General features: G+C 40.2%; 1 protein-coding gene across 1 annotated transcript; it reads right to left on the reverse strand.

Annotated features, from left to right (window-relative positions):
• Positions 1–390: 390 nt before the first annotated feature.
• Positions 391–22,668, reverse strand: LOC139102230 (glutaredoxin domain-containing cysteine-rich protein CG12206). The gene is made up of 5 exons (XM_070655965.1): positions 21,200–22,668; positions 18,451–20,103; positions 5,661–5,894; positions 2,509–2,574; positions 391–790 (listed from the first exon to the last, which is right to left on the reverse strand). Exons 2-5 carry the CDS (start codon positions 20,059–20,061, stop codon positions 617–619), a joined length of 2,085 nt encoding a protein of 694 aa, XP_070512066.1. The 5' UTR covers positions 20,062–20,103; positions 21,200–22,668; the 3' UTR covers positions 391–616.
• Positions 22,669–22,973: the final 305 nt, after the last annotated feature.

A 22,973-nucleotide genomic window follows, 5' to 3' on the forward strand; every position in this document is an offset into this window, starting at 1 on the left:
TTGAGCTTCACAATTATCGTATTAACACGAATGAACGTTTGTGAATGAATACGAGTAGCGTATTATATTTCACTGTGATCCGGTCTTGCTCTACTTATCCGAAGCATCTTGGTTTACTTCGCCGTGTAATTGGACTACGGGTAATTAAATGCGATAGAGCGTGACCCGTTCCGATTGATTCTTTTCCCTCAAAACGTGAGAACACTTTTCTCTGCACGCTTGACAGAGCAAAATGTAATATACAAGTACATTATCGTGCCAGCGCGCTACCTGATATTTTTCCATCTTACAAGTACTCTTAGAAACGAGCTCGTACGAGGGAACCGTAAAGATAATTCAGAGACAACGACTTTTCGGATTGAAAAAGATTTTTCAAGGAGGTACACCGTATTACAAAACTTTACACAAAGTTTTATTGACCGATATCTTACAATATGCGACGGCGCGGCTACGCGATTAGTTAGTGTCTGTATGCGTTTCGTATGTCCTTTGCTTAAAGCGTAACATAAAATATATTCTCGTAGCACCTTAAATAGAGATATAAGTTAGTAGACGGTAGTTAAGATTAAGAGAAATTATTTGAGCAGATACACGTGGACTCCCTCGTGGAACTCCTTCAGCAATGCGGGCAACGTATCATGCCGAAAACGTCACATTTGGCGCACTTTAAGGCGACGAATTCCACAGTGAACTCGTTACGGTGCACGGATCTCTTGCTGCCGTGACAGATGGGACACAGCAGACGCTGGAATCCGCCGCAGTAGGTACAAACGGCACACGCATCTTTACACTGAAACGCAAATATTTCGTAACGTTGAGTTAAACGGGTTATAAAATTAATGATAGCTAATTGCTTGTCGCCATAGATTTTAACGGAGGATCTCTTATGAAAGCACGTGGCAGCCGTTTTCTCGATAATTTAAGTCTTCCCGTTACTTTTCTTCAACGTCTTCTACCAAGTTGCGTATTAAATTTGCATGATAAACTTGAACGTGCTGAATTAATAGTATAAATTTCAGTTAACAAATTGAATGAATTTGCGACAACAATGTTCGGATAGATCGAACCTTATTTGACATTACGAAACTATAGTTTTCACTTTCACTTTTACTACTAACTGCTAGTTTAATACCTGAAATGTAAATTGACTTTAAAGTACGTAACGAGTTTGGAATAATGACTATCTTACCGACTTGTTTATATATAAATATTTCATTATGCTTGGTACGTTTAAGATATGCATATAGAGTATTAAAAAGGGGGTGATCAATATGTTTTAATTAATGTACCATTAATTTTTTAGTTGCTTATTACATAAATATAAATTGATTTGAAATATTTAAAATATTATGCTTATTTTTTAATTTTTATTTCACGGAATTTTATCGCTACATTATGTAAAATAAAAATTTTATATCATATAACAATAAAATAAATAAAATAATTAATTAAAGTATTAAATAAGATTTTTGTATATGAACGTGGGTATTAAGAGTTTACGTGTGAGCAAGATACGAGATTGGTATGCAACACAGAAATAACAATGGCCACATAGATGTAAACGACCTTTAGTTGCAGCAAGGTAAACCTGAATTGCACGACAAAATTTATGACTGTGATGGAAGAGGAGGTGGGTGGTTAGACGGAAAGAGAAAGAGAGAGAGAGAGAGAGGCACGTACTTCAGATAAAAGTGAAAGGACTGTACAACCTTGCGTTCACAACTACTCGTGTTGTTTGCATGTAAGTTTCATCACAGTTTGCTGTTCCCTCCGTCTACCTTAGATGGCCGATTCTGCGTGGAAATAAACGTGTCGCGGGCGGATAATGCGATCATGCGAATCACTAAAATGTCGATGATAACGCGTCAGAAAAAAAAAAAATATATAAAATCTATTTCGTTCTGATGACGAGCAGCGGCCGTTTAATTTCTCGAATGGAATTTAAAAAAAAAGCACCGTCTTACATAAGTGGCTTCGTAAAATTATGCAATGCCATTTTTTTTCTTCTCCTCTCTCCGCATTGCCGATGTAATTAATTCTTAGTCCGCGTAAAAAACTGTTACGGGAGTATAAATAATTAGACGTCGATAATATTACCTCCGTTTGACGTCAGGAACTAAAAATTCAACGGGAAATCTAAATTTAAAATACAGACGGAAGTTATGTATAACGTTTCTGCGCATTGAATGGTTTTATGAATACGCCAGGCTTACGAAACATTACGCGAGTTTATTAACTAATGCGTTACGACGTCTAGTTATTAAAATAGCGACCCGGACTGTAATTTCTTATGCATTAATACAGATTTGAATTGCCGCGACGTATGAGATGAACCTACCGCGACGCGGTATGTTGAAAGTATATGTCAATCGATAAACTCCGGCGATAAATTATTAATTCCACGCTCGAGCGAATGGCACATCCGTGTTAAAGTGCGCCCCGGGGGCGAAGAGGATATTGCGGATATGTGCTATGATCTTCTATCATGCCCGCGCAAAATCAGCTTACCTGGTAAGGCTCCAGTATGCGGCGTAGCTCTCCCGACTCGTTAAGTCGTTCGACGGTGTCGACACCCTGTAACGAGGAGAAAAAAAGAAAAAAATTGTGAAATCCAGACATTAAACAGCACGACATTTAAACCGTCCGAGTTGCTCGACGCTTTCTTTCCGCCTCGTTCATTTCGTCTGTTCGTTAACTAGCGTCCGCGCCATAAATAGAAATTCGCCGGTATGTCGCACGCATATCAAAAGCTCTCTCGTCGAACGGACGGAAAACGCTGCGCGTGATCTGAGACACGGCGATATAACATTCCCGAGCCGTCGTCGCGGAATGCGGCTGTAGCGAAAGAATTTTATTGTAAAGTTTATTTCCATCGCTTCTCCCCCTCGATCTTTTCTCGCGCATAACACGGGCCCGTGCTCATCCACGGTAATGGCCATATCATACATTTTCATGCCGCTGTTAATGAGGCTTTTAATGAAGCACGCGATAACTACCTTGCAGCTTTGACGCGCAACTGATTTATTCAAGAGGGAAATTTCGCTCTTTCCTTTCTCGCTGGATTATCTTCCGAGCTGCTGAGCATCCCCGGGAGTCAGTCAATTATGTCACGGTTGCGTGTGGTGTCGCTTAGTGAAAAATTGCCGATTGCCGGAGTATGTGACGTGTTTGCAAATACGAGTGAGAGTGAAACGATGCGACATTTTCAGCGGACGCTTGCCGGTGCACATCTCGTAATCTCGTGTCTGATGTAACGTAATAGGAGTTTTATTGCGATTGTATATAGTTACGACGTGTACTCCTTTCACTACGCGCCGTGTAAGCTGTCAAAAGACGAGTCGAAAACGAGCCAGGACGGGAACGAGATGCGCGACGTATGAATTAATGGTAAAAGACAACGGGAGGAATTTCGAAGATGTTTCGTGAGTTTTCGGTATTGATCAGGTATTCCATGCGAGATAATCACATGACGCGATCGGATCGGAATGCAGCTCGGGCGGCTCTACGTGTGTACACTTGTGTTCTAGACACCAGCAATTGTAAGAGACGGTTTAACGCAGGCAATAGTACCTCGCGTTCTCTCCGTAGCCGGCCTTGGATCAAATAGCTTGACATTTCACTTACGCATATATCTGTTCTCTCAACTATCGGCTGTGGTGGAAGTAACTCTTGAGAAACGGATACCACAACGGAGGCGGAGAGAGAAAATCAAATAACACCATGATCGTGCGTGCGACTCTTAAAGCTAAAAGCATGCTGTTTATCTAGTATTTTTTTTTTTTTTTTTAAAGAAAATTTCTAAAGACGAAAATTGATATAAAATACGAAATAATTCTCAATTTAAAAGTCATAAAAGCTCTTTCGCGCGTTTTGTAGAATTCCGTTTTAGCGTGTCGTAAAATCGGCTTGCGAGCAAGTGGTATTTTTATGTACGATATTCGTAATTTATTTCAAGTACATATAGCAGACATCACTTTGGGAAAACTAACGTAAACACAGCCGAAGCCCATGATTACGAAGATCTTTACCGCATTGCAATAAAAGCGGCATGCTTTTTTTATGGCGGTACATAAAGGCATCTCGTGTCGCACACGTTGTTACGAAATTGTACAATATTACCTCCGTCGCGAATGAGAGTAATTACTATATATAATGATACGCATACACCCGTTTACTGTGTGATCCCCAAATGTTGTAACATTTAAGAGATCACTGCGATAATGTTCGTTGTCTCTAATTCCGAACGGCTTATTTTCGATTAAGTAATCTTTCTATTATAAGTCAATACAATTAGACGGCTAATCATTGCAAATTATACTCTAGTTATGCAAATGATAATTTTTCTTCGAAACAAGCACTCGTTAAAACGAGCATAATATGTCAGTGATTATAATACATAAAAAAAAAAAAAAACAACTTGTACTTTTGACAAAAAAAAAAAAATAGTGCGTTATATAAAAGTTTTCCCTGTCTTTTACTTTTTATTTACTTTCGTTTTTTAATAACCATTTCATAGGAAATGCAACGTAAGAGAATCTGTGAAACACGACACTCCACACCTGAGAATTGTATGTTGAAACAGAATACTTTCCTATCTTTGCTATTGCATTTTGCCATTGTAGGAATACTCTTCCAACGATGCGATAAAATTTCTTTAGAATAAAATATTTTGTTTCTCTTCGTTCAATCATTCTAGCTGTTATTCGTGTGATAACCGCTGCTTCAATTAATCAAGTACGAGGGATATTCTTGTTATAGCATATTGAACTTAAGCGTATTACTCTCCGTTATTAATCCATTTATTAGTATCGTACCTAGAAAGGAAACCTAATATGACATTAAATTTTTTCATTCGTATATCTATCAAATTTTCGTTCGACAGTTATCTTTGACATTTCACGTCATCCATCTCCCGACTTTCTCGATGTCGAATATCCCCCTTAGTTGCATAACACGTCATCGGCCTTGTACAAATTCTTCATAAAGCGTAAGAGGATGGATTCGAAAGGATCATAGAACACTCGAATGCTAGTATGCGCAATATAACTTTTCTTATTAGAAGTTATTTTACCTGTGAAAGGGCCAAGAGAGGCAGAGAGATCAATATCGCGCTGCCACCGAGAAGAAAATAACTTAGTTGACGAATGTCGAAAGCAGATGACGGAACTTTCAACCCCATCTGTTCACGTTTTATTATGCAACCTTTTGTTTAAATTGCCCAGACCTCTAAGTATACTTTAAAACAAAAAAATCATAATTTCTGATCTAAATCACAATTTTTAGAAATAAAAATTCAACAGACGATAAATTAGTAGTTATAATGCGTATTAATATTTCGATTATAATATATCAATATAAGTTTTTTTTTTTATAACATTGATTATAACTGAGATTATAAATCGAAGCTGTATCCAATAAATTTATTAAATTAATTATTAATTTTTTATAATACGTTTTCTTATTTCAATTATTTTTTTAATTAACTGAAATCAAGTCCTATCATTATTTCTGGAATGGTTAAATTGTTTAAATATCCATTATAGATATTAAATCCAACCAATATTTTTATTTAAAAAATATTATATATAAATTGTTTTAATTTTTAGTAATCTTTTTTATTATTCGCAGCTTTTAAATTCGATTAAAAAATGCATACACACCCCAATGTGTTGGCCATCAACAAAAAGCTGTGGCAATGTTACGACTTCAGCATTGGTTCGATCTTTGAGTTCGCTCTGTAATTCCGTGTCGCGGAATAAATCTGCTTCGTCGTACTTGACCATGTTCGTCCACAGCATTTGCTTCATCTTCATACAATTGGTAAAGGTCTCCCTCACAATGCCCAGCGACGTCGTATAAAGCACTACTTTGCCTTTTTCTCTTTCCACGTAAGCCTGAAATGAGATGTAACATAATATTAGTAATAAGATTCTGAAGAATTTTTGATTCCATCAAATATTAAGACCTTAAGTTAAGATTGTGATAATTTTAAATTGCCGTTTTGTAGATGGTTGTAATAAATTTGGTTATTGATTAATCTATATAAATTTTAATTTATCCAACTATATCACAAGCAAAAGAATTGTAATAATATAAATAAAAAAAGTTTTAAAAGCTAATGACAAACGCACTTTAATCTCTCCCTTTATCTGCCCGATCAAATCTTGAATAAGTATTGGTGGCAATTTCCATATAGAAGAAAGATCTTTTTTATGGTTCGACGATTCAATTACAAGTTATTCGAATTTCGATTCTTGCCCAACAATGCGCGCATTCATTGGCTGCTTCTTTACAATCGATTTCATTGGCACGTGCGCGACTGTTGGACAATACGTTAGTATACTCGTGCAGTTCATCAGAAAAAAAAATTATCACCTGTATTTATTATCGTGCTATTTTTTTTATGTTGATACAATACATATATAATTTAAAATTTTAATATTCATAAAAATTGCATTTTTATAAATAAATCGTTATATCCATCCGTGCAATAAAATACCGCGGTTCAACATGACATAATGTCGTACAAGTTTTCGCATTCCGAGGACGAATGCAATCTCCACAATAATCCAGCTGCCTTTTGATTGCTTGCTTCTTGCGCACGTGTGTATAATACCTAATATACTTTTCCAACTGAATTATGTAATGTCGTTTAGGTAGTCCTCTTGAGGTAGATAGAGATGGAGAAGAAGATAGCGGTAAATGGCAGGCGAGACGGAAAAAGGTAGGGGAGGGGAATGATTATGTTAAATTAGCTTTCACCGCGCAAAAGTGGCAAGGTAATTTGGTGTCGCGTATAATGCCGACAACGATTCTTCATCATTTTACATAATTGCCATTTTCGGTATCTGCACAATACACGATTAGCGAGGTCGCATTAATACGTAAATATTCGTATTATTTAATATTACAAAATAGAACCGATGCGTTTTAATATCACACATTCTTACACGTTCTCACGATTTACTTACAAAATGTGTGTACGTACGTGCACGAATATATGATATAAATTATATCGCGTGAAAATAATCTATCTTCATTGCCGTTTGTCCTCGCAAAAATGTCGGGCCATTTATTGCGCTTAAAGTATAACAAATGAAATGTCCTCGTGCTACCAAAAAAATATTAATTATAAACTTCCCTTTGTCAACGCAGTGAAAACTGTTTAATATTCTTTTTTTTATTAAAAATTTCACTTTCGTACGTAAGAGTCAGCAAAGGCTGTAGAAGTCGTAAAGACAAGATGTCAACTATATTCTATAACCTTTTTACCATTTCATTATTCTTAATTTTAATAATAATTAATAATAATCTTTCGACTAATTAAATATTCAATAAACCTTTGACATTTATGGATATAATTCGTTTTTCTTTTCTTCCTTTCTTATTCTACGCGCATATGCAGAATGAACGCGATTAGTATTATAGATCACCACGTGCTTGCCCGATTGCTAATGAACGTACTTCAACGTGGAAACCGGACTCGTCGTACCAGGTGCATGATCCGCACCATAAAAGCATATTATCATTGTACAGGTATGCACAGCTAAGATCTCGACCAACCATTACTAATTTTTTGCTAACCTACTTGTTCCCACTGATACCCGTTACCCTACGCAAATGACACGTATAGTAATTGCCTTCGATCATAATTGCATATCGTCTTAAAAAAGGCAGCACCGCGTACACGCGAGCCAGATGGCCTTCTTGATTTTATATCGTGCGGCACCAAGAGAGGTTCATAAACTATAAACTACGGGGAGGCAAAACCTTTTTCCACAACTTTTTACGTATACGCGAGCGTGTGTACTCTTACGCATTCTAAATATTAAATTAAAGCAGCAATTAAAACTTATCCACGGCCACAGACATCAATTCGGTCGATTTTCTATTATCGCAACAGCGGAGAAATTATTTTCTGTACAGTTGTACGATTTATCACGTCTATCGGTTGATTTCTTTCTCGTGTATTGACATCAATACTGTTTTGCTAGGCGAAACGTTAAATGTACGTACGTACAATGCAATGCTTATTGTTTTGTCGATTGATATAATTGCCGCGAACATCTGACTCGAATGAAATTGATTGCCGTCAAAAAGTAAAAGCGATCGACTTAACATGCCTTTTGTCTGACAACTGTCAATTTCGTTGTGGTAAATTTCATTTCCACGAGCGAAAAAAATTTGATAAGGTCATTTATTTTTGTACCCCGCTCAGAAGTGCGGACGTTTCCGTGATTTATAATTTTCTTGCTGCTTTGCCAAGTAATTAATCTTTATAGAAGTGAAATAAATAGTTTTGATTTTAGTTTCGAAACTGATTCAGATCAATCATGTACATGGTTAGCGCGTGATTAATTAAACGTCAATGTACTGCAAAATATGTTGCAAGCGTATAATTATAATTATACATATGTAGCATGGTAATTTAATGAGTTTGAATTTCATAGCAATATAACTGAGCGCAGCTCGGATATGCGTACTCAAATACGAGTTAATTTCACGAGCATTTAATGAAAGTTGCACCTGGCCGTACGTGTTACATACGAAATGACGGCATGCTTTGAAGTGGCGATTAATTGAGGTAAAATAGCTTCTAGCTGGTAATGCAGACAAATCGAGGCGCCGAAGAGACGATTTCTCCGTAACTGGGATAATGTTACGAGAGATCAGGTCGCCCACTGACCGGAATTTAGCATGTTAGCACTTCACTAGCTGAATGTGTAAACACGATATAAGTGTAACACAGCTTAATTAGTATTTTTGACAAAAGACAAGTTCACACTTAATAGTTAAATTACCTGAGAAATGTTTCTATTCGTATCGTTTAATTAATTCTTTGTTATTGGCAAGTGTATCAGTGTATTAAATCGTTCGCGAAGTGTTAAGATTTCCTTCGATAAACGCAGACCGGATAATAAACTCGTTAACGCGTGGCAACTTGCATCAAGGACTAGAAATATGCATTATGAAGGGTGATTAAACGAGCGTGAAATTAAGTTAACGAAGTCTCACAGCGGCGTCAAAATACTGATATAAAAATGCGACGTAAGACTTTTATTTTCTTCCTCCCCCGTATATTTATAACATCTCTGTTTTACTATTTAACGTTCCGAGATCAGGTAGTCGCCAGATGTCATTTATATTGGCGGACTCAATAGTCGCAATAACATTCAATAATCATATAATCTGTGTACTTATTGTCATATCAACGCGGCTTCTCGATGCCGACACAATGACGACAGTGAATGGCTGACGATTGCGGCACAATCATTAGCCGGTTTAATACGATTCAATTCGTGGAGTGGGAGGCGTAATGGAAGCCCGCAGTCTGCTATTTCTGTAATAATGATCTCTAAATACGCGATACGACTTTCACGGCGCACTTACGCGAGAATGAGACTCGAGCTCGAACGGAGTCGAAGAGAAAGGGATGCAACGGAAAGAGATATAACGAATATCTGATGTGCGTGATGCGTATTCGAATACGCAATGACGCGGCGCCAATCTCTTCAAGTTCTCAATGTGCGGGCCCGTGATTACAAAAGACGACCGGCGTGCCCGCCGAAGACATTGCGATCAGCGGTTAACGCCACGTATTGGCCGCACGTTCGAGGAAAATGTGTAAAAAGGTGAAAGCGCTCATGCACCTGCAACGCCTAAGTTATATCGCCGCGGGGTTCGAGATATGATCCTGTCGGCGAAAGACAAACACTTTCACGCGTGTGCTTAGCGTGCGTAAACGCGCTTTAAACGTACGATTTTGGCCCGCCGTTCTACTTTAAATGTCTCATTCTTTCCTCTACTTTGATTATGTAACGGCGCGTCTCACGAGCGGGTGGCACGATAATAAAAGTCACGGGGCTCTCGCCCGGTAGAACGTACGGCGCACGTGACTCCGACAGGAAAAGAAAGAAAACCCTCGTTCTGCGACGTTCGTCAGATTAGTCATTGGGATTTAGATCCGGTGTCTTCGCTATGCGTGACACGAGGACCGAAGAAAGAACGGACACCTTCGTCGCACGTGTGTTACGACGATTCTGTAGTCCCGTCGCCTCGTGCATCGCGATGATGTCAGACGAGATCTGACCTTTGTCGGGATAATCGATGCAAATGCGCCGCTGTCCGATGAATGCATCCAGCCAGGTTCTCTTTAAGATCTACACGAGCGTGATGTAACTTCACGTGCGTTTCCCGCCCAAGTTTGCGACGCGCGCGATCGGTGAATCCCTCGATCAAGAACACATCCGATCAAGCATGCCGCGCAACGGCACGCAATTTCTGCCGTTCCGCGCTCTTCGGCCTGACCCACCGCATGCGAGAAAATGTCAACTGCGAATTCATACGTGAGGTTACATGCGGTTTCGAGCGAGAGTGCCGTCACATGTTCCGGTCGATCATTAAATCGACCAATAATTGTGGTCACGAATTCGCCCGCAGAGCCACGAATTACGCTGGGAGCTCGATGGAAGCCGTGGATTATTCAGAAAATGTAAATCGTGCGAAGCATTATGTATCCGGTGGTAGCGCATCCTTCGCGTTTCTCGTTTCCGTCATTTAAAATTAAAAGTCAGGGAATTATACAAACAGAAAGCGAACGGACAATCGTATGCCGCGAAGAATTTCACTTGGAACAAATCATCTCTCATTTAAAAACACTATACCGTGAGAATATGTCGTTTCATTTTTTTTATCTTGTCTTATTGAAAAGAATTGCTTTTTCTTTTAAACGTGATTTGCTACCATCGTATCTTTTTACGTGATACAAATGTATTTTTAATTTATATTAAGTTCGCTACCTTTCAAGTAAACGGCTATTTCCGTAAAGATCAACACAATCTTAAAAGTCTTGAATTATTTATAGAGATAATTTCTAAAAACATAATTAATAACGAATGTACTGTCAATAATAGATTCTACGTAATTGCACATATAAGAAATTTATTTCCTGTTTATCAATTACTCACTACGGAAAAGAGATTCTTCACTAGATACGTGTTTCTATTTTAAGACGCATAGCGAAACTTAATTATGAGTCATTCAACAAAACGCATCGTTATTACGAGAAGTCAGCGTTTTTGCTCATTTCCGATAATAGAGTCCATTACGACTGTATCGAAAAGCGATAATCATTTTGCAAGCGTTGGCTGGACGCCGCGCATCTATCGGAACGAGGTGTGAATTCGAAGAAGAAAGTACACTTTCGTAAGTACGGTCAATTATTTATGCATGATTGCAGCCGCGCGTCCGCCGCAGAAATGTCAACAATCTCATGGCTAGAAAGGAGCGTCATATTACAGTGTCGACATTCTCGTCGTGAATATCGCAGTATAAAGTCGATGTTGCAGAAAGTATTTGCGATAGCCCGAAACGACATGCCCGCGGATCTCTTAAGACGCCGCGTGCTAAATTCCACGGCAAACAGCTCATACAACTCGATGCAGAAGTTGAGCTCTTCTTTGATAAGATTAAGATAATATATAAGCTACTCACACATATATAATATACAAGAGAGAAGTCACATATAAATTAAGCTCGCATGACTTTTAATTTAATTAATTAATTGCAAAATCCGTGCATCGCGAAGGTTCGAAATTAATTGCAAGAGGAAATGAGAAATGGATCACGGTACGCGCATTTCGTGCAAGGTTGAAAGTGCGGATTAGAAATTTTCTAAGCCAAAGAAACGGACGATTTTTTTTTTCCTGTACCTTAATACGCTGTGGATTATTTCCTGTGTCCACCCTCCCCCTCCTCCCCTCGCGGCAAATATAAAATAATGCGGAACTGCAGAATACGAATGCTCGGGTGTGTTGATTCAAGGTATTGCAAATTGGAAAGGAAATATTATAATATGTTTACGTTCATCTAGATTGTACCGAGTGCCAATGGTATGCAGTTCCCGTTACACAATTTTTGGAATATTATCATTTCCGTTATAGTTCTGGTAAACCGGTTTCAATCAAGCGGAGATTCTCCAAATTTTGGGTTACTCGTGTCATGCGCACGAACGTGCCACATGCAAATGTACACCTGTACTCTTTCATCATTTGATAACGGTGCATAAGCTACAAATTACAAGGCATCGAGTAACGTTGATGAAGAACATTTTGTTACTGTTCTTTGCCGAGCAAAAACGTAAATTCGAGCTCGTAAATGTGCAATATACTGTCGAGATTATTCGTAAAATAGAAATTATTTCCAAAAATTTGGGGAAAATTAATTGTTTTGAATTAAATACGGTAACAATTTTAATTATGATTATTCTCTTGCTGTAAATAATATTTGTGATGCACGTATAAATATAAGACAGTGCCTATTTTTAGCAACGTAATAGCCGATTATATCATCAATAATTAATTATATCTCCAATAACCATTTTTATACATATTTACATATATACTGTCTTAAAATAATAATTAATTAATTTAATCAATATTATATTACACGTTACATTAAAATACGAAATTATTACGAGAATATCTGTACGCTGCGAGCGTTTGCTTAATAACCGGACTTATTAATTCAATGCTCACGGTATCTCGATCGCACAGAATGACTTTATCACAATATCGTAGATCCTATTATTAGATAATTGGAAAACAAGATGCTAAGTAAAGGGACAAGTTCACGCCGCGTGGTTTCGAATTTCTCGATAAACGTGCTGGCCGAGGAAAGCTTTTGTAAAAAGCATACACGTACGTAGGAGGCGAGCGGGAAAATGGAAGCGCAAAGGGACCGCGAGACAATAGGAGTGACGGAAAAATGCGACAAAAAAAAAAATATATATATATATATATATATATATATATAAAGGAAAATGTTTAATCGAAGTCAACAGAAGGTAGGCTAAAACTACTCATTGCTGTTACTGCTGTCGCCATAGTGGCCTCTTTGACCTGCTTTCTCTTTTCCCACCCGATTTGTCTCGTGGACATGCCTAGCGCGTTTTCTTCAACCGGGAAATTCACGAAGCCGACCTCCCGCCATCTGCCACCGGCGCGCGGCGTATCCATCTCTCTTGAATACGCGGAATAGCAGTCAACCTCGTAAAAGCGGAAATCGGCAGATGAAGTAGGTCGTCCGGTGTCGTTGACATCGCTTCGTTAGCAAAGCTAATGCGGGATATATTAGTAATTGCGGTGTACTTATATAAGTCATTTACGTAGCCGATGCAACTTTCCGGATCAAAATGCGAAAGTACATTTACATAAAGAAAGATCGCGAACGGCCGATTTCGAGGGACCTGCCGTCGTTCCAGTACAATACGATCAAGGTAGCGTTTCGTTGATAAGAGCGCGAAACAGTGTCTATTAATTTCAACCCGTCAGGTGTATTAATTTGATATTCAATCGACATTTATCGGGCGGCAAGAATCAATTCGCGCGACGTAGCAGTCCGAATGAAATCGCGCGCGATGGTATCGAGAGACGGATAGAAGCCCGATCAATGTGATCGTGATTTCGCGGACACAATTTTCGTAATGAGAAGGAAAGAAAGTTGGCCCGCGGAGCTGAACGTCGCAAACGACGAAGTAGGTCGTATCTGCGCCGTGTTTATCATCGGTCATTTCACCTTCTTCATATACACACAGGTCGCGCCGGGACACCGAACTGGGGCTGCGTGTATACACGTGTGAACCAGCTTCATGAAAATTTATAGTAATGCTAAACGAGAATAATGCCGTTTAATTTGCGACCTGCATGCGTTGTCACGTGCGTCGATACCGCGCGCATAAAGCACAAAGATAAATGAAGCTATCTGCCCGATCGGAGAAAGATTTCGAATGTGACGAGGCGTAAAATCGGAATCTGACGCTGTTAACTTTGTGCAATCATGAATACGGAATAATAATTTTCGGGAGGACAATTCGCAATCACTCTTTCATTTTAGAAATTACTGCTAATTTATTTCTGTTCCACTTTCATGAGAAAGTATATATTCTGAGAAATTCCGGCAGGCCATATCGCCGGTTGAATGCATCCAATATGCTTTTATATGTTATTACGTGTAACAAAACGAGTAATTATATAACTAGTTACGCACTGATAAAATGCGCGCGAGTAAGGGAAAGAGATAATGACTAGGTTTCTTTTAGGGGAGATAAATTTTCTTTACTTCTTAAAGTTACTTAATAAATATAAGTCTTCGGATCGATTAATGTATGCAATTATTTCGCGCTTATCGTAAACTTCATAAAGTTTTCTCTTTTGTGCCGTTAAAGTCAAAACTGCCAATTAATTGCTATCAAAGTTTCATTGAGCTCCGCGTAAATATAATATTCTCAGATTTAAATTAATTATTTCGCCACGCTATCAGAGTTAAGACTATATAAAGATTTTTTTTTTTTTAATTAAATGCACTTGCAGTAAAATCAAACGCTCACTGTAATGTAATGCTTTAAACAAAATTGTTCACTAAATAAATTATCTGGCCATTAAATGTATAACGTTTTAATTGTGTACTGTTCCACAGTATACGATCGCTTACTTAAATGATACGCAATTAATGGGTAAAGTGTGCTTCCAATGCTTCTATATGCAATTATGATCGACCCGGCAAAAGATTACTTGCTTCGTATCAGATATTAATTACCGATAATAAATAAAATGTCCCGCGGCAGTAAAACATACCCCCTGGTAAAATATTTAAAGTGTTGTTCTGAAATCAAAAGTGAAATAAATATGATATACGGTCAAACGCGTTTTTTAACGATTAAAAAAAAGATATACGTGAGCATTTACAGTTATTTTCTGAAATAAACTGCTATTCTTTTTTTTTTTTTTAATTAATTAAGAAGTTTTAATTAAAATCAGCTTATTTCAACCAACATAGTAAGACAGGTACCTCGTGTGTTCGTTCTAATACATGGTTGCGGCCGTTTCAGACGTAGGTTATGTCAGGCAGTTTGCCGTACTTGAAACTACGCTTTGAGCTGTTAATTATACGGAAGTAGAGCTGTCATTTCTCCTATTGCACATTGTTTCCCTTTGAAACTAGCTAAATCGTAATAATAACCAAGCGCCACGGTATTTATCGTGAAAGCGTAATCGAAATTCACTAGGTTTCAAGATCACCACCCACATTGCGACGAAAACAACACGACAAGGTTCTCAGACTCGGAAGTAATTTCGCATGATGCATTTGCAATTCTGACTGTTTGCCCTAACCGCAAGAATTCTATTATGCAGAGAAAGCGTTAAGGAATAGGAGAAAATTGTCGCAGACGAATCTTTGCTGTACTATAAACGTGCCTGCCCTGAACAAAATTTACGAATAAAATACACTTTCGTAAAAGTGATAGTCGTACCATGTACTTGATGTATTTTATAATATATATAAAAAAAAGAAATTAATTTAATTATATGCCAACGTTATTTTTAAATAATATAATACTTAAATAATATTTTAGTGTAAAATGTATATGACACGACATATGTATTTATTAAAGCATGAAAATTGAATTAATAAGCGGGTAAATTTTGCGATAAAATTATTGTAAACGTTATTGAAAATTGCAATTAATATGTAATACATGTTCAGTTGTTGTATATTAATTGAAATGCCTGTGTCAAAATCAATTGTCACGGCGGATAAAAAGTGGTGGATATGCGCGATACGTGCTGCACTGATAAAATGCGCCAAGTATCGAGATAAATCTGCGTGCTTTCGTGTGCAATCAGGAAGAGAGCAGCGATGAATGTAGGGCACGTTGCACGGTGGTTTACTCGAAGCGATATTTATGATTTCAGGTCGAAGTCTTGGTACACCTACTTAATTTCTTTTTTTTTCTTTCTTTCTTAATGTGAAATCAAGTTTCTTACACTGGTCAGTGGCGCGGTCTGTGAAATCACGCACGACATTTCGATGTCGTAAATTGCGGTTACCTGACTGCGTGGTTAGTGTATTAACCGCATAAAAAAATTTATCGGTATATAGTAGCGTTCCATAACGATCAATCAAATCGTTATCCGAGCTCGAAGCGAACATTCCGAAAGTGCAAGTGTTGCTTTCGATCACTATTTTTAGAGAATGCACTACAATACGTATTAATCACCGCGACAATATTTCTTCGTGAAAATTTGATTTCAAAATTACCCGTTGTTAATTTTAAATACCGAGTTACGCGAAAAATTTATACATCTGCAGTATAACAAATAAATTGTAAAAAATGTTATTGGATAAAAGGCAGCGCGCGGGATGAGATATATTTACGGGATCGATTTAATACTGCGAGAAGGTCTTTTAGTTTTTTTTTTTTTTTTTTTTTTTTTTACCGGCAGTTACCGCGATGTGCGATACAGAATGCGTCTCATTAAAGTGTCGTCATTTGCGTCGCGAGCGTCGATTTTCATGGGGAGAACGAAGATAATCGCACGTTCGCGGTGGACTGCACGTGAAAAGTGCAATCGAGGCGTGGAAGTTTCAAAGCCAGAGATTCAGAGCCGCGAGGAAGTGCGGGATTACTTCTCGACCGTAGCCCAGCGCATTTGCGTGCAGGCGAGGGTACCCTCGGTCTCTGTAATTTCGCGAAATAGGCCGCGCGGCCGCACACGAGTAAAAGCGGAATGGTTGGCAGCGCGGGTGCGCGATAACAAAGAGGAATACACGAGGAGGTAAGACGGGCACGGAGACGTACCGCGGCTTGTGTTTCGCGGCCGTGGTTTCTCAGTATGTTGCGTACGTCGCGCTTCTCAGTACGTTGTAATATCGTTTTATCGAATCTACCGTTACGTCGATCCGTTCCGCATCGATGGTACGAGCACCGCGTACGCACGACGCTCGCATAGCAACACCGGAAACCTTGCAATGAAGACGGACTAATACATATATTACGCTACTAATATATATGTTATACCGCTTATGCCTCGAATCAGTTTCGCGAGATCTTAATAGCAAGAACTTCTCGTCGGGAACTAAGAGGAATTTAATGGGAAATGCGTCGAATAACCAGCAGACAGCAAATAATCCCGTGCACACCGCGAGTAAGCCGATTATTGCGACGATTAAATGTGTTCAACGACAAGACGATAGTAAATATTTGTCAAAGGACATTGAAGGAAGATTATCATTCACTGCAGATCACCGGCGTGATCTTCTGCGCTGCCTAAGTCGTCAAGGAACCTGTCCGCCGCTTTTATTTACTTTATGACAGAGGTACGGACAAAAGAGAAGAGTCCCTCGGGTGATTTCAGATCGGTCATAAAACCTCAATGCACAGCCGTGAGGAAAAATGAGAATAAATTACTTGGTCCTTTTTCTTTTTTTTTCTTTTTCCTTTTCTCGTTTCTCGTTTCTCATATCAGCAACAGCTTTGCAAACAATCGCCATGCAAATATTACCGAACGCCCGGTGCGACCACGTCTTTAGAAAAACACAAAACGTTTATTTATGCGCAATTATTTTACCAGACATTTTTTAAAACGTCAATTATATACTAATATATCAATCATACGTCTCGTAATCAGTCATTATCAAGAATTACTTGCTGCTTTTCGAAGGCACGGCCTGCCGCGTCTTGTAAGGCCATGTGCGGAATGTGAGTTCGAATGTATGATATAGTTACCAATTCATGCTGTCTGATTTAAAGTGGCTGAACGTTAGAGGACGGTATACGGCTATCTAACTGTAAATCTAACGCTTTGCGTCGACCTGTAGACCATGTGAATCAAGTGCATCCAGCCCGGTGCATAGATTTAAGCGCTCGACCCGACGAGCTTGCGCCAGAGCAGCTCGATACCGATTCCGGTTCGTCAATACGCACCTCAGGTACTTGCCAGCGCCTGATTTGCATAACAAGTCGACCCATCGTTTACGGAGCTCAGCTCTGCCCGCCGTGTCGATCGGTCGATATTTAAACCACGCGAAGCCGCAAACGCGAAGAGAATGTTCTCTGATAAAACATTATTATCTTTTTATCAGAGAGATTATTTTTATGTATAAATAGGTCTAATATGCTGACATTTAATTGATACACTAATTAGAAAAGTATATTATCAATTAATGGATTCTAAATTAATTTTCCGTTGACGAGATTTATTGGAGATTTACGCGGACCTTTTAATCTCCGCATTTCCACGTTTTGAAACGGATATTACTCTATAAATTAATTGTACTTTTAAAGTTAAATAAATAATTTAATATTTTTCTAAATAAGTATTCCTGTAATAAAACTGTTTTGTTTCCACCTGCTCCTCTCCCCGCTTTTCAAGTGCGTAAAAACTCGCAAATATCATGACGCAATAAACTAATTCCCGTCCTTTGATGTTAAATTAATAATTTAGCTTTTTATTGCGCGAATAATTCTGAAGTAGGTCACGCTTCGTTTTTTGTCGTATTCCGCGTGTATGTGGAAATTTACAAATGCTATTATACCGTTAATTGATTTGCGCTCTTTGAAATTAAATCCCGCACGGGTATCAGATATTAAATTATTCCGTTAATTCGTACCTTGGAGGTAGGAGACTGCAGGAACGTCGCGATGCCCGCTCGTACTCTATTTTTCACACCGCGCACGGTCCCTTTGGCACTTCGTATGGCTTCTTTATCGTGGATTTTGTAACCGGCGAAACATTCGTCGTTCTCGGCCACCCCGTGCTGGCCGTTCGAGTTCTTATTATTATCGCGTAGCTCGTTCACGTGGAAATTGTAGTACCTGTCGTCCTCGTACAGATATTTGTGACCAGCCGACCGATTATGAGTGGCATTGACGCATTCCTGGTCTATCCTCTCTTGCTCCCGCTGCTTCCTCTCTTCGTACGTGCACTCTTTGATCACCGGTGATTGACCGTTCTGCTCGATCGTCGGGTCGGGACTCCTTACTCGCGGCGTCGAGGAGGCTTTCGACAAGGACGACGTGCCGGACGGCGACGGCGATACGCTGGCCGACGACACCGGCGAGCGTGCTGCGCAACCGAGTTCCGTTATCGAGACCTGATGATAGACACCGTTCGATTTCTCGATCGTGTCTTCAACGCCGTTCGCGAGCGTAATTCGACCTAATTTCTCAACTACGCCTGCTTCCTCAACGTCCTTCGGCGTTTCATCCGTCTGGTATTCGCTCGCGTCGCCGTTCACCTCGGCACCGTTCAAGGAGTCGCAGCTGATGTTGCTCTCGTTGTCGTCGCTGTCAACTTCTGCGCCGCTGCTAGTCAAACTACCGGTCCGGTTGTGCGTGCTGCTGGACAGTATCACCGTGCTGGAGTTCTTCTTCTTTGGCAATGGCGGCGGCGTTCCATCAAGGTCGCTGCAGGTACCGCTGTCCAGAGTGTCGCTAGGCGAACATTGTCCGCTCGACATTACCATGCTGCTTAACGGACTCTGATAAGAGTTGTAGTAGAAACAGGCACTCGAACGGCCACCGAGGGCGGACGAGTTCAGGGTATCCGTGGTACCGCGGTGCACCATGTCTCTATTATCGTGCCGGTCGCTATCTTGACTACGCTTGTCGCCGTCGTTGCCGTTATTGTTGTTATGTTCCTGACTGTCGGACCCGGCCGGATCGCCGCTGAAGACACTGATCCTCACACAGCCCTCACCGACACCGGCACTCGCGCAGCGTCGTTCGTTCACCAAGTTTGTCGCACTCACCACCACCGCACCGTCTCCACGTCTCTCCTCACGTTCGCGCGCGGTATCGATACTGTTCTCGGCCTCGCGGACCCGGTCGTTCTCGTCCAAGGTCAGCCGCACCGTCGATATCACCCTGCTGTTCTTGTCGCCATCCGGGTTGATTCTGATCTTCACTATGTGCGCGGCCTGCTGATGCTGCGATTGCTGCCACCGTTGCTGCCGCGACTCGACGACGTCGCTCCGTTCCTCGCAGCCGCCGTTCGACGTTTGCACTTCCGGGATTCTTCTCCTGCAGGTTGTCACGGAATCGGCGGTAGGAGCGCTAACTCCGACAAATACCGTTGCTCCGGGCCCGGTGGCGAGCGGCGGCGAGACGGAAGGGGATACGGTCCGGATTGACACAGTCTGCAGAGTGGCCTGGCTCGCATCCCGGGCCTGTGTCTTCGCAGGTAGTGGCGGTGGTACGGTCATCGTGACGGTCTCATCCATACGTGCATACAAAGTCACTGCGGCTCACTCGATTGGCTTCACCTTGACGAGGAATTTGGAAAGTCAAGGATTTAAATTCTCTCCTCGACGGGTTTCTCTTTCTCTTTCCTTTCGCAGCCTCCTTCTCGCTACAGGATCGAAATCGTGCTAATGATAACGCTTATACCGTTCCCAAAACGTACCAAGAAATTTACTCGACCGTTGTTGGAAAACGTTAGCCGCGCGGATAAGATTACTTTCCGAAATGGCCGCGCGTTTTAAACGACGTGGTACCGCGATGTTAATTTACTGAAAATGCAACGTAGACTGTTCATCCTGAAACAACTGCAATTTGGAACAATATAACACTCGATCAAAGTCAAGAGCCGTTGGAACGGACCGCTTTTCATCGGCATATTCGCGAGCACGTTCGTTCACTTGCGTTCGTGGTATGTACGTTGAAGCATTGAACTAATATTATTTTTTCGATATCGCCAATTTGAACATTTAACTAATAAAATTAGGCCACTTCTTTCGAAACTGCAAAATTCACGGATTAATTAAATTTTGCAGAATTAAATTAGCAAATTTTTATTCGCGTTACGATATGTCGAAATTTTCGCGATGCTGAAAATAACGACGACATAAGAACTGGTTTGTTCGAGTCCGGTAGATTACATTGCACGAAAAAAAAAAAAAAAAAAAAAAAAAATACTACGTAAGAAAATGTGTACAATTTTAATAAATTCGTATCCTGCAATTTACAATCAATATTAGACGTAACTTCGTGCACTCGTCACTTTACGAACGTGCCTAAATTCTGATGATAAATTCATCGGCGAGTCTGCGGCTCTCTAGGTCCATCGCACTCAAGGACGATCGACGGGAGAGCTTGACGAATTGCGCCGCCGTTCGAATCAGGTCGATTGACCGAACAACATAAGGCCCCGCGGCTTTGCTCGTCGAGAAAACGTTAGCACCTTGCGCACACCTGTGGCCATGCGAGACTACCTGCCGCGCGTGAAAGAAAGAGAGAGAGAGACCGGTGGAACGTACGGGACTGGCACGCAAAAAGAGAAAGAGAAAATCGCCCGTGAGATGAAAAAGAGAGGGAGACCGGGTCGCCCGGGACCGTGAAGTACAGGATAGCACCACTTACAAACCGCATATGTGTATCAAGAGCAGCGCATAGTAAAATTCGATTACACTCGACTCAAACGTTGACGATGACGGCGATCAAACGCGATCGTTCACAGCACGGAACGTCAGTAACTGTACTGAGTGCCGCTGACACTCACTCATGCAGTTTCGCGGTCCGGGTGGGGACTGCTGGAGTCGGACCCTGGGACCATGGGCACAGCGAAAGCGGGAGTGGGAAACCGTCGGGTCCGTCTACGACGAAGGTGGGAAAGATGGAGGTGAGAGGTGCCAGGGGGAGAAAGGCGAGAACCGTGGAAGGACGAGAACGGGTTCTCTCCAAGTCGGCTCGTAGTCGCCAGACAGGTATCTACCTGGGCTAAGTGGTGGTTGTGGCGTCCTCTACCGAGCCACCCGCCGGATCGACCATCCGGTTCCTTATTTAAATACCTGACTCTTTACCGTTCACCGCCTTTCACGTGGACGCGCGCCGTTCCCCGTGTGCGTAGCGCACGCACGTCGGTGTGCACCTGCCGAAATTTCACCGGCGATGGTGCAAAATGCTCCTCACCTCTCTCAGTTTTCGTCGGGTTATTTCTGTAATCTGCGCTATGCCTCGTGAATGGCCGTGTGAATGGAAAGCGCGATTCACGCTCGACACGAATTTTCGTACGATAATCGGCAATTTAACAACGTTGCGATATTTATCGTTTGCAAACATCGATAAATGTTACAAATAAATAAAGAAATTAATTATTAGAGATTTAGCTTATTTTACGACAAGTAATTTAATACCATTTAATACCATTTCATCTACTAATTTATCCCTGATTTTCTTATATCAATAATTTTCTAATTATTCAACATAAATTCGCCTTACTAATCAAATATTTTATTTTCTTGGATTTTCCGTTATACGCACCTAAAATTTTTTTTCTATTTATTAATTCGCATGTCTACGTGATGCAGATAAATTTTAAAAGACGCTTCATGAAATTGGAAGAAATTATTTTCATAGCGTATAAGTAGTTAATAAGTCTTCATATTAATGATTAAGGAAATCATGCGTAAATTGAGGACATCTCAGAACGTCATATTCGGTGATGATAACGGTGCGCTCACCTACTCATTAAATAGTGCTTGTCATGCACTAAAATTGATGACATGGGTGATTTATTTATTCATTAAACTTATTTAATTAATTTAATTTTTTTTGTAAATTAATTAAAATTATTCACAACGATATTTTAATTTTTTACCTTTCAAGTTTTATGTAAAATATTGCATAATAAATAATTTGACATCTTTGCGTTCTTAAGGTGAAATAGAATTCCTTGTAAAACCCATTAAATCGACCTTGCAACGCGTGTAAGACTCAAAGGGGACTAGAACAAGTTCCGTTACGCCTTCTACTTGCTGGTATCGCGTAGGCTATCCATCTGGTTATTCTTGTTAATTTTTTTTTTTCCTCAACTAAGAGGACAGGACATTTCGCGTCTGTGACCTCCACGATGGAAGCGGTTATCGATGACCTGTCGGGTAACGTGGGGTCACGCGGAACGGGAAAGGAAGTTTTACTGCCGTAATGTCGCTAAATAAATAACGATTATATTTGATTACCTCGTACACTCACGATGGCTGAGCAACCAATCGAGCCGAAGACAAAATGTCGACGCTCGATTTTATATTTCGCTTAAAAACGATATGGTAAACTTTTTATAAATTCTTTCACATATAATTAAACATATGATACATGGTCAAGAAAATGTCTTGAACAAAATACACTTATTGTTAAA

The sequence above is a fragment of the Cardiocondyla obscurior genome, linkage group LG04 (assembly GCF_019399895.1).
Source record: "Cardiocondyla obscurior isolate alpha-2009 linkage group LG04, Cobs3.1, whole genome shotgun sequence".
Classification (NCBI taxonomy): domain Eukaryota; kingdom Metazoa; phylum Arthropoda; class Insecta; order Hymenoptera; family Formicidae; genus Cardiocondyla; species Cardiocondyla obscurior.

What these genes read in the sequence shown, in the direction of transcription:
- LOC139102230 (XM_070655965.1), bottom strand. Translation starts at nt 20,061, where the DNA reads ATGGATGAGACCGTCACGATGACCGTACCACCGCCACTACCTGCGAAG. An exon ending in TGCAGTCTCCTACCTCCAAG is followed by an intron (nt 5,895 to 18,450) that starts GTACGAATTAAC and finishes ATCTCATTTCAG; the next exon opens with GCTTACGTGGAAAGAGAAAA. An exon ending in TTGATGGCCAACACATTGGG is followed by an intron (nt 2,575 to 5,660) that starts GTGTGTATGCAT and finishes TCCTCGTTACAG; the next exon opens with GGTGTCGACACCGTCGAACG.